The sequence below is a fragment of the Myiozetetes cayanensis genome, unplaced genomic scaffold, assembly GCF_022539395.1.
Source record: "Myiozetetes cayanensis isolate MyiCay16 unplaced genomic scaffold, myiCay2020 scf2-11, whole genome shotgun sequence".
NCBI lineage: Eukaryota > Metazoa > Chordata > Aves > Passeriformes > Tyrannidae > Myiozetetes > Myiozetetes cayanensis.
Genome location: NW_026087411.1, coordinates 23,562,072 through 23,575,282, shown reverse-complemented (window position 1 = coordinate 23,575,282; position 13,211 = coordinate 23,562,072). Strand labels below are relative to the sequence as shown.

The 13,211-nt window shown below is 41.4% G+C and overlaps 1 protein-coding gene across 1 annotated transcript in view; it reads right to left on the bottom strand.

Moving 5' to 3' along the window:
- Positions 1-648: 648 nt before the first annotated feature.
- Positions 649-13,211, bottom strand: part of PKDCC (protein kinase domain containing, cytoplasmic) — a 36,514-nt gene continuing 23,951 nt past the window's right edge. Inside the window, exons 6-7 of the mRNA XM_050314228.1 lie at positions 3,835-4,008; positions 649-1,907 (exon numbers count right to left, since the gene is read on the bottom strand). Of these exons, the coding sequence (XP_050170185.1) occupies positions 1,822-1,907; positions 3,835-4,008 (260 nt within the window). The 3' untranslated portion in view covers positions 649-1,821. The remainder of the gene's footprint in view (positions 1,908-3,834; positions 4,009-13,211) is intronic.

Sequence of the window (13,211 nt, the reverse complement as noted above, 5' to 3'; positions counted from 1 at the left end):
GATTTATGTAGCAATTTTAAAAGAATCTGCAGTGTTTGTTTATTACCACAGTATGATTGATGGGTTCCTAAGTGCACGGCGACACAATCAGCTGAGCTATTACGGCTGAGAGTTTGATAATTTGTGAGTTACAGCTGCTACAGCATGTCATTTCAGCCAATTGCCAGAAGCCATTAGGGCATCAGTGACCTCAGACAAACCATGGTGAGACAAGACTTGCTGTTGGTGGTGCCACTGTCGGACCATCTCTCCTGTATGGTCACATTGCTGCCCTGGCTCTGCTACTCTCCTTCCCTGACCTTCCTAGCTAAAGAAAATACACCGAGCAATTCCATCACATTCTGCTCTCATCATTGCCCCTTCCAAATGCTAAAAGACTGGTCCCAGCACAGCACAAAGCACAGAGCAGGAAAGGCTGCTAAACCGTTGTCTTCTAACCATGGCTCACCATGTGACAGGCAACCACACAGACAAAACCACCAAGTACCTCAAAAACAGACCCTTCACTGGGAGTCACTGGAACAAGCTTTCTGGAAAAGCAGTCCTTTCTGAAAAAAAATATCCCAGGTTTAAGTTTACATACAATACATTATGTCCAAGTCTTCAGTGGAATTAGCCACCTATTTAAAATGCACACACGAAAAAAAGCAAGGATAAAAGAAATTTTATTTGTCTTTTACTTTTATTTTTTTTACAAAAATAAACAATTTGAAAAACAAAAGCACATTTTTCCTGACTGTACAAACTACAAAACAGTATGACATTGGTCACTTTAGCATTTACTTTATTGCTTTCACTGAAAGCAAATTCTCTAGACACACCATGCCTGTAAGACGCATTTTATAAAGAATTAAGGCTAGCATTCATTTGACATCATTAAGGTCATTTACTTCATTCACTCTAAGAATTAGCAAGCGATGCCTTAGAAAACCAAGGATCTGATGATAAAAAGTACAAATAACTGTAAGATAGTAATTAAATTAGTACTGTTCCACCAGCTGGACTGCTTTGCCAGTCTGTCAAAGATGTGGCTTCCTGAACAATTCAAATTTGATTCAAAAAAAGTCTTAAGCACGGGCTTAATTGTAAGCATGTGCTTAGGCCTATCCAGCAAAGCACTTGGGTAAGCCCCTACCCTTTCAGTGGGACTTTTCATATGCTTATGTGATTTGCTAGATCTACAAAATGGCTCTTTCAAATTAAAAATGAAACTTTATGATAACATTGGAAGCAAAAATGAAAATTACTTACAGTCTTGCAAATCTAAACATAACCAATTCCTTCCGTTTGACAAATATGCCGGTATTGCATATTCGATAGCTTTAAAACAAATGCTGATTGTCTTCAGTAACGTTTGCTATCCAGCACACAAACTGATACGCTTCAGTTACTCTGTTGTGATTGTATGTGCCCAAACAAATATCAGCATGGAAGATACACACTTCCCGTAGAAATTATCAACTTTCATCCCTGTACACACATGTAGAGGTCAAAAATGTTGTGGTAACCTTGGTTAGAAAAGCTAGAGCTGCCAGGTGATTTATAACCAAAATTATACTCCAACAGTGTATCATATCTTGTATTTTGCTTTGTTTTTTCTTTTTCTGTTTTTTTAATCACATTTTCAAAATGATATTTTATTGCACATTCATCCTGGTCATGCAGGTTTTTACTTTAAAGTTTCCTTTAGCACTCTATAGATTAGAATGAGTAATAGTGCAATTATTTCACCAGCCACAGCCATCTTCTACCTAACAGCTGCCTATATTTATACACAAACAGCTCTTATCACTCACATGTCAGACTGAGCCACTTTAGGTGTCAGTCTGTCACCTTCACATATGTTATCTTGTCAGGATCAGGCACAATATGATTTGAAGCCATCTTGAAGAAGACAAGCTGCCGACCTGCATTGAATAGGAAAGAGGGGAGAAGGAAATATTTACAAGTGAGCAAAAGGTTGTCTACGTCAAAATATTGACATTGCAAATTCCAGTTCAACCTATGCACTCTTCAGGCAATGCGAGACTGAACTCCTGCTTAACTTCAGCTGGTATAAACCTGAAATACTTTTGTCTAAAATGACACCAAATTTCCCCTGGTTTCAGTATGTTTACTCTCCCCTAATTACGGTCAAGATACAGCTGTGCACAGCTAACAGTAAAAGAAGAAAATGTCTAAAGATTTTAATACAAATTTCACATGAATTTTAAAAAAGTATTTAAAGACTCTCCCACTGATACAGGACTGAGTTAAGGGCTTAAATGAAGGCCACTGATTTGACTGTACAGGAGCAGAATCGTATTTGCATACTTGAATCTTTACAAAACTCATCAATGCAATGTACTCTAAAAACGAGTTTCTCCAAAATAGGTCTTGCTGATCACTTTGTAGCTCTGGGCTTTACACAAGCTGGAACAAGGTTTCTATTCCTTACACAAAAAGTAGCAGCTAGTCATAACAGCATGGGTAGTGTAAGGCACCTGCCACACATATATCCTAGGCCAGTGGGAGCTGAGGTTTGGTATTGTGGGAGCCACAGCATGGTTCTTCTATATCCCCACACTTACTGACCTGGAACCTTATTCACATCCCTGCCTCCCAGTGAGTTTCTGCTGCCCCACAGACCTGCATCATCATTGCCTTTCCTTGCAGCAAAGACCACAGAGTTACTTTCCATATCTGTGTCCACAACCAGCCAGTGCAGAAGAAAAACTCACCCCCACTTCAGTGCAGGTTTTATCTTGGGGGAAGAATACGAAAGAACATGAATTTGGTCCTCTGTCCATCATAGAAACATGACTCTTTTCTTTACTCTTGTGGGGTGCAGTTTGCTCAGGGCTGGTTTGCAGTTTGCAGCAGAGCTGGTTGGGTCCAGCTGCGGGGGCAAGGAGTTGTCCTGGGCACACAGGGAAGGGTTGTGGGGCTGGGAGACGGCTGCGGCATTCAGCTCTTTGAAACCCTCACCTGCTCTGCAGCTGCAGCTGGGGGGAATTTTTAGCAGAGGCTTGAAACATTTTTGTTTCTCAGATAGCTCTGGAGTTGCTTGAAATAGGTATAAGTCTGGTGCAGAAGTAGTGTGCCAGGGCCAATTCTACACTTGATGCCTGCCTTCAGGGGAACCACCCTGGGACTGCCAGGCCCACAGACCTTTTGGAAAACGTATTTCTCTTTTCAACAAGTGTATTCTGTTATACAAGAAAATGAGTTGTGGTAGCAAATAGGATTTTCCCCTGGAAGGTCTTCTTCTACTTTTACCTCTATTTCTACTTCCTCTTCTACCAGGCTTTAAACCCTCCCTTCTCATCGTCCTTTAGCCAAAGCTCTACTCGTAAAAGCACAGTGTTCCCACCAGTACCAGGGCATCTCTGACACCAGCTGGGAAGTCACAGCTAGATACACAGAACCTGTTTAGTTCTGTGTCACACTGCAATAACCATATGGATTGGAAAGATTTATTTAAATCCAGATGTTGGACCATGTCCTGCAAATTTAACTGTGGAAACAGGTCACAGGTTTTATTTCTGCTACTGTGTTTTAAAATAAAATTTCAGATCCTGTGCTTTGGTAAATTATGGTCCATGTGCTGTAGCCCAGTAGTGCCAGCTCCTGTGAGTCTGTCTGTAAGTTTCTGCTCCCCTAAAAGCTGGCAAAGAGAAACCTCACCAAAAATGAAACTGCCTCAGCTGAAGCTCCAGAAACTACCTTACTTCTAGATGCTTGTGGCTCCCACAGTCCGGCACAACACACTCTCCAATCTGTATTAAAACACTTAATATAGCCAGAATAGGTGATTCAGATGCTGCTTTCTGCTCCACAGCATCCATGACCTACCTGTCCAAGTCGTCTGGTTAGTTATGACAAAAGCTTTGCACTGGGAGTAGCTGTCACAGATCTCAATGGCTTCATTGACGTCAAACACGGAGAGGAGGCAGCCCTTATGATGGTAAGATGGCCAGCATCTGTAGTTCTCATCAGGAATAAAAGCTTCAGGCACCCGTCTGTACTCTGCAAATAACCAGAGCAAAGCAATCGTTTTGAAAGCTCCAGTGAACTGCTTGTTTTTAACAGACAAGGTTTATTATAACAGCTTAGGAGTAGGATATATGATGGAAAAGCTGACGGGTTACAGTGTACCAGCCCTGGTTTACTCCCAAATGTGTTTATAGCTCTGCACCTTACTTTCCTTTTCCTTTCCTCCTTTCTTCTTCTCACCTTTTTCTCCAGAAAGTGTCTGTAAATAAACAGTCTGTGCACAAAACCCTTTCCCCTTCCCCACTGCGTAGGCGAGGCTTTGGTTTTATTAGGAGTTTTACAGGAAGAATGTCCCATTGAATAAACAGCATCCACTTGAATGAACTGACTCACTGTCCTACTTCTCAACAGTGAGCAGGATTGTCAGGGTGAGACCTGACCAGGCGTTCACAAACCTCCCTCTCTCTCAGAAGAGCATGCTATTTTTCTCTGGCTCCTTTAGAGAAGGAAGAAAAGACAGGCTTTTAATTAAGCAAACTTTTTTTGCTTGCTCAGATTAGGACAAAAGAGGAGTCACTTGACAGGTCTCTGAAGAGAAGGGGGGGAAAAAAAGTAGCGGGAGCATGTCAGCGTGGTCCTCGCCCAGCGCCTCTGCGCTGCCCCGCCGAGTGCTCCTCTCCCTTGGCTGCCGTTCAGTCTCACTTGCCTTTATGAGCTGCCTCTTGTTCTCTGTTCACAGCTCCTCTCACTTTCCCAGCCGCTGACGGGGGTTTCTCTAATGAATGCATCAGCAAATTCAACTAATCATTATAAACATTTCTATTTAGCATCCAGACACGCAAATTAATGGTTCCCTCCTGTCTCTCCCCTCCATGTCCTATTCAAAAAAACTAAATACACTCTATATTTCTTCTAATTTTATCTATTATGAAAACCAGAGCCGCCTACCCTGACTCACAGCCTATTCTTAAGTCACTTTGGTTCAGGCATTTTCAGCCTGGCTTTGCTGATTCAGCCTGCTAATATTTCATACGGCACATTGTACAAACACCACTGAGTCAAAAGTGAGTGTGTCTACTACTCTAAACTGTCAGTATTTCAACTGGGAAAAGAAGTACACTTCCACAAGTGCTCATTCACACCACACAGTCTGGAACAGTGGGAAATAAATGCAGTAAATGCATTCTATTTTAAGCCTTGGGCTCATTAAAATATTATAAGAAACATTCCTAAATAAGAAGCAAAATCAGAGCTCATCATGTCCCAGTTAAATAAAAAGCAAAAGAATTTTCATAATTCAGAAAACGTAGATTCATGCACAAGAAGAAAAAAAAAATCAAAATGTAGTTCCACACTATAAATGGTCATTTCTCCATCAAAAATATATATGCATTTCTTCTGAATAAAAATCAGAGCGTAAATCAAACTGCTACTGTCTGGATGGGTAAAGTCCCTTTTTTTCCCAATTTCTGTATCAAATGTAGTGTAACAACAATTAAATGTGAGAGAATAATATTTTCTTATCTCCATATGGCAACTGCTGAGTATTGATTTGTACCTAACAGCCAAGGTCAGTAAAATGATGTGCACAAATTAAAAGCAAAAAAATCAATTCACTGTAGTTAGCACCATATGTAACCATTTGTATCAGCATACATGCCATGTTGACTAGATATAAAATATGATTACTCATAACTCCTCTTTGCACACAACAGAAGCGTCACTCAACATTGCACTGTGCCAAGTCCAACACCACTGAGGACATTCACAGAAGGATGATCCTTACTGTGACAGCAGAGGGTGAAGCAGCTGCCTGATTCTCTGTGTCAGCAGGGAGCGTGCCTGGCCCTTCTCCATGGCGCTTTTGGAGTCTGACAGGCTCTGCTCTGGGGCTTCGAGGGAGCTGCAGCATCCCTCAGCATGCCATCATGGCACTACACAGAGCAGCCTCATATCACATTGTGTATTTTTCTCCATGCAAGCAAGAAGCCCGTCTTGAAGATCCTTATTTTGAATTACTATCCAATCTTAAACTCTTCTGGTCACAAATGTGCTTCTCAACACACCAACAGCACTTTCCTTCTCACCACTGCTCCTGACACAGCTGTCAAGGGTTAGGCTCTTGGCTGATGCAAACAGACTTCAAAAGAGTAGCAATGATTTACGTGACCTGAGGCTCTATCAGAGGTAGGAGATAAAGTTCTCCCTTTCCATCGACTTTTTCAAGGTGACCAAGCCTAGTAAATCATTTGAGCAGCTTGAACACATTAATCAAGAGAGTTGGGCCAACAATAACTGCAATAGTGATGGCAAGGTCCTGGTTTGTCGGTGCAAGAGAGGATGGAAACAGCCACATCAGTACTCAGGGTGCTCTCACCATGCAGCAGAGTCCTGTGGCTGTCCCTACTCTCCTTGCTGCTCCCTGCCAGCTCCTACACAAGGGAAAGCGACAACCATCTCCAACAACTCATGGGAACAAGGCAGCATAATAGGTACACAGCAGCATGACCCACATGCAGAGAGCATTTTCCTTTGGCTGTGAGACCATTAAGCACCAGATAGGTGAAAATACAGCCACTGGAGTTTAAGTGAAAGCACACAGTCATACAGGCTCCAAAAAGGCAGCCTCTGGCAGTCCCTCAAAGTGGCACGGACTGCTGAATGCCTGCAGTCTGGGGATCTAAGTGTCCTACCTGTGCTGCCTGCAGGGAGGGGAGTGGGATGAAGTGAGGGGGAAAGGCAGGAAGATAGTCTCTCTCCTCACCTGCATGGCAGACAGCAGGGATGGCTGCCTGGGAGTACCTTTCCTCAGGAGCATCCCTCAGCCACAAGGAGCAGAGAGTAGGACACATCATGGCCATGTACTCTGGTTCATGCTCCCAAATGGGCCAGGCACTCCCACTGCCCTGGAAAGCCAACATGGGATCTTCTCTTAAGCTATTACAGTCAGAACTTCGCAGAAACTCATTCTAACACCAACCAAGGGCTGGTCTGACAAAACTGTATTTGTGTTCTCAAAACTCACTCTGCACTCTGTCTCAAGCACAGCAAGGTAGCTGCCTTGCCCATTTGCACAGTGAATCCCAGAAATCTCTTGCTTGCACAGTGACGATTTAAGGAGCTGACCCTTTAGCTCCTATATGTATAAGTTGCGAAGAATCACACTCCTCTCACATGAACTAGAAGGACCCTCCCAAAGGATGCTCCTCCCTTGAGATGTGCCCCCATCAATGACATTAGCTTCAATCCTCAAGAGACTTAGGCTTCCCTTACACTTTAAATTATCATCTTGGTCGCTACAGTGCAGTTACTCGCTCAATTAAGCAATATTTCAATGGTTTAAAGACAGCGCCAGCTCAGGTTTTTGTCCTGCCAAGACCTGAAACTTGCTTAAATGGAGTCCTTGGAATTTGAAGGCTCACAGCAGTAAATCACATCATAAAAAGGTCAAAGTTCTGGTCGATTTCCAGACTAATGGTGTTTAAAACCAATAAATGCTTGCCTAATACTATAAATGCAGCCATAAATTTACACTTTTGCATACATACACATAGCTTGACACAGAGTACATAAAGTCTATCAAGGTAATGGCAAGGAACAGATCAGAGAAGTGCAAGGAGTTTCTACTCATATTACAACAGAAAAAGAATCCTTTCCTCCATCTCCTAATTTTGTGAGGATTGAAGCAAAGAAATGCAGTGCAGTAAGTTTGATCTTGATGTCTCTTACAATGGATTTACTCCAGCTTAACATATGGGAGCTAATACAGAAGCTCACAGTTACACAAATAAATCCTACTGTGAAACATTTTTCTGACCTGTAAACATTTTTAAACTTCAAAATGTCTTCCTATGCTGAATCTGGCCAATCCTCAAAAGTTTGTGTTTGTTATATTTTCAGTAGCCTTAAAATGTTTTTAAGAGTCTGTTCTGATCAATCAAAACACTCCACTTTGATCAGGCCAAAATCTTCTCAGAAGTTTCTCAGCATGCTAGCCAGCCCCTCAAACCAAGCTCACTTATTTCTTGTAACAAGTAAGAGAGGCATCTTTAAAAGCAATTTGCAGCATCTCTGACCAGTGCAACAGCTATAAAAGAAAGCCAATGCATTAAATTCTTATTCTAAGCCTTTTCAGATGAAAATTCACCTGCATTGTTTCAAAGCCAACTACAATCTATAAACATACTCATTTTGATGGTACTAGACTGCATTATATAAAGAACTCCACAAGTATATAATAAACTATGTGAAACCGCCTGTGGTTTCCCCCTGTTAGCCTGTCTGAATCACCCTAAATCTGACTTTAATCAGTCCTAATGACCGTTTATTTCAGCCACAGCAGCCAGATTGCATTTTTACTACCAACTACAGCTACTTGTTGGAGATTTGCCCAGTTTTCTTTTCTAGTTATCACCTGCCAATACACCGTGGGTCAATGACACAGACGGAGCAATGTTCATCCTTGAGAGAGAAATCACGTTGCTCCTTTTTCTCCCTCCTTTTTTTTCGTCCGCTCTCAAGAGGAACACTGGCAGTCGACTCTGGAATTGCTTTTAATTGCTTTGCTTACAAGTAAGCAGAAAGAGCCTGATCTTGCCAATATCAGCAAAAAGTGGTACTGAGCAGTGTTCTGCTCTACAAACAGTCCCCTCTGATTCCCAGAGAGCTTATGGAGAACAGAATCACATCCTAAACAAACGACAATACACTTATGTTTTTAGTACGCTTCATTTTACGCTGAAATTTTCCTCATGTTTCAATACCTCACATTTAAACATGCTTCTGAAAACGAGTCTTGCAAAGCCCTACGCACAGTTTGCTATGGAAAGCTATTTTTTGGTATGTCTGAGAAAATGAGAGGGTAGGCGTATCCCATGTGTCTCTGCTTTCAATCATTTCTGACGCATCCCAACTGTTTGGAAAGACAGGCTGGCCAGGCAGGACATGGGTTTGCTGTCAGACTGAGAGATAGGACTACTTCTTTGGTATTTCCATCCTTTGGCTGCTTCCTGAGTGCAGGGTGGAAGCAAAGTGAGGCTTGTCTCTTTTTATGCACTTCTATTGTGCTTACAGTAGAGCCATATTTAAATCGGTATGCAAGCTGTCACCGAAACACAAATAAATAAGGAGAAGAACGCCATGTTCTCTTACATTTTATTCCTGTTAACGTGACACAGCTGGAGCATTTTTCCTGCCTCATGCCCCACACCCCAGGGCTGCTCACTGGGCTGTGGAGCTGCTCCATACCCACAGCCACCCTTCAGCACGCACTGATTTACTGAAGGCAACTCACCCAAAATGGTCCTACAAATACTTATACACATAAAAATAATGATGGTGACAGTAGACAAGCTAAGAGTTGTCTAGGGTCACGTGTGCATGGTATTTAAGCTTGAAGACAGATGCCTACGGGGTTTATAAAAGACATTTGGCCTTTAGTGTTCTGGAAAGGAACTGAGGACCTCAGCAGAAGGTATTCTACTGCACACTGCCAAGTTGTACACAAAGAGGTTTAGCAACAGCAGAACACATTGCTCAGTGAACAGAACACCTTGTTTTCACCATGGTGGAGATACATGTGAGCAACACAGCCCCACTGTACTACCAGTGTCCTATAGGTGCAAAGGAACCTGCTCCTGTATTCCCCACGTGCTGGAATTGCCCAGCTCCTGATTTGAGAGCCCTGCATGCAAGGCAGGGTCTAGAGGCAGATTTTCTGCCTGCGCGTGCAATCCTGTGTACCTTTCCCCCTCAGCCTTGAGGTCTCTGGGAAAGGAACACGAAAGGCACAAGTGCCAGATAAAGCAGGAATCTGGGCTGCAAGGACTGGGCTGCAGTAAGTTCCCAGCTGAGCCTTCAAGTACCATTAGCAGCATACTTTTAGCCTTTCAATTGCGGCCTGCCACGGGATATAGAAACTGTCTCCAACAATATTCCAGCAGCCTTGCAAAATTTCTCTCTCTCACACAGACGTGCACAAACACACATCCCCCCCCGATTTCAGTAATTCTTGTGTGGATTTACAATTTCCTAAGCAGGTTGCTATAGTGACCCTGAAGAATATTTTTTTCAAAACACTGTTGTACTGTAAATATTTACATACAGCATAATCCTGCCAAATTGTCTTGGGACAAAGAAAACAAAGTGTCTTTGCTTTATGTCCAGCTTTTTTAGCTTTGAGAATGTACTTTCAGCTAACAACAGCAGCTAATTATGCCTCTCTGTGGGCTTGCACACCCCCAGACCTAATAATGGCTCATCTATTAGCTTTAATGAATAACAAAGCTATCCGATTTACTAGTGTTAGCTGATTTCATGCATTTCTGAGTAAATTCTTAGTTAACTGAAGGGCTGGGGCTTAGCTCAAGGGCCAGATACTCAGTTGGTACAAATCACTGTCCCTTGATTGAAGTAATAAAAACGTTGATACTGGGGCATGACTTTACTGATGAACATCAGTAGGTATTTTTATAGTTTTCTTATCTGGACAATTAATAGAATTATTTAATCATTTTTAGATAAAATATGTCAGAAGAAATACATAGTTCCTGTTTTAATTTACATTCTTCTGGACTCCAGTAAGAGAGGCCAACAGTCAATGGAATATAAAAGTATTTGTTCGTGGTGTTGTTTTAAACACTGCAATGTTCCTATACCAACATTAACAGTAGTGTGATTTATGATTACAGAACACATACATAGCTATCCAATGTCTCCTGCGCCTCTACTCCAAGATACTAAACCAAAGTCCAGAGCATAATATAATTTACAGCACTATAAAATCTTTACAACTGAAGCACAGTGAAAGCTTAATATCCAAGGCCTTCTGTAATATGACTATGTCATCTTGTTAAACTTTATTTATGGGAACACTAGGGCTGACAAGAACTTTCTTCATGTCACTTCCCTACTGCTTATCAATATCACCTTTCTCACTTTGTGGTGTTCACTGGAGGAGGTCTTCCTTTCAAAAACGTAAGTTCAGACAGATAACACACTGTTTCTTAAATGTTTATGTTTAGTTACAGCCTTAGATCACTTGTCCAAGATCATGATCTCCTTTTTCCTACTACAAATTTACAATGCTCTATCCAAGACAATGCGTAATTCCAAGCATTTAGACCTAAGGCAAATTCTGAAGCACCATTACATAAACCTTCTGTAGTTTCTTTTAAGAAACAAAACAAACCATTGTAATTCTTGGATCTGAATTCTCCTCCAGTTCTGCTTTTAGACCATACACCAGAAAGGCCTTATTTTGTCACAAGCTCTTGGATGCCAGGAGACTGGCAATTCTTGCCATTTCTACTATTTGTGAAAGGAAAAGTCCTGGGAGCAGGTCACCTTGTGAGTTTTTCATCATCCAGAGCAAAACTGATGCAAACTTCTGCCTCCACGATTTTGGCATACCACCATATGAATGCAAGGCTGACTAACTCTGATCTGGCCTGAGAACCAAATGATTACCTCTAGTTTTATCTTAACTTAGCACTCAGTTGAAAAACACTCTCCTTGAACCTTCCCTATGCTGCAGAGCAACACAGAAAACATTTTATAAAATCCCGCAATCTTAAAAATACTTTCTGGCCCAAATAGGGGCAAAGCAGGACCTCATCTGACAGCTTGGAAAAGTATCACAGTTGTTCCTTTTAACTCCTGTCTATCCCTCTAGTACTCACCAAGATTAAGACAAAATATTTAATCTGCTCAACTGTTCAGCCTTGGTTTTGGTGATCAGGATGCCACCTCAGCTGGGAGCATCCTGCCAGTGGAAGAGGTTGATTGCTTGGTTGATTCCCTTCTGGGAACACCTGTCACCCTGTCCTGCAACTTCACTGTACCACAGGAGAATTTCTCATTCCATTATCTCTGAACAATTTCTAATGAGTAAATTCTAATTCTATAATCTCTGGGTTGAGAATATTAAAAATTAATTTCAACATGGTATTACCAGTCAAATATCAGCTGAGGAAAGGATATGTTTGAAATAAGTATGATACAAATAGGTATGCAGGTGTATTTTTACCCTCCTGATATGAATTCTTCATACTTTTCTGGCAAGCAAAGGGAGCCTTAAAATAGAAATAAATTACAACACCTTCTCTGTTTGGTTAAAGTAGCCTTAGAACAAACAAGAAACAGACCTGCACATCTTAAACACACAGCAGCTAAGTCTAAGAACACGTCTCTTTTAAGTGTAATTTCCAGTAAGATACCCGATTCCTCAGGCTTGCCGTTGGTTGAGAACATTTTCCTATCAAGGAATTCAGTATTACACTCAAGGTATTTAATGTAGATTAGTCAAATATGTCACACAGAGCACCTACAGATTTTCAACATCTTTGGTCACATTGTAGTGTCTAAGTCCATGACCAGTGTCCTACAAATAAAAAGGGCTCCTTGCAGAGCAAGGCATTACTAACCACAAACATGGCTAGCAGATTCTGTGTTATATTATCCAGGACTCTACAGAATTAAGCTAATACAAAAAAGTGTAATTACTACAGTAGCAAATACACATGGAGTTCTGCTCCGTATCAGTAGAAACCTGCACTGTTGCATTTACTACCGCTGTCCAAAGCTTCTCTCCTTGAGATTCTTCATAAACATGACAGACTCTAAAATCCAAAACTTCATCTTGTCCTGATACAGCAGTTAGATCTCGAATCAACCTGCACTACTGAACAACTTCAGCCCTCCTGGCACTTCTTCAACAAAGGACGTGTTTGTACTATTGATTGTACTGGTGAAAATAATTTTGCTATGTTGACAGGCATCACTCAGCACAGATTGTGATGAAAAGCTGAAAATTAGAAAGTTAAACGAACACCTGCAACAATTTTCCTGCCAATTTTACAACAAAATAAATATTGAATTATTCTGATAAGTGGGTCAAATTCATCCCTGGTATCATGGCCCTTTGAGGTTAACAGTGCTATGACCAGAATGACTCCTGTGTTTCTTTCACTAAGTAAATGCTACAAACTCCCTGTGCCAACATTCACCTTCATTTAGAACCCATCCTTCCCTCTTTACTGGGCTTTTACAGCAAAGCTATAATTTTCCTATCAACTTTTAGTCGATTATGTTGACAGTTTGACATGAATATTGTACATATACAAAAATAATTTGCAAAACAGCTTCTACAATTGTTGAACTTAACAGTCATTTCCAGCATACATAATCTTTAACGTGTTCAGTTCCTCAGCTACCCCTTCTAGGAAGACTAGGGCTCA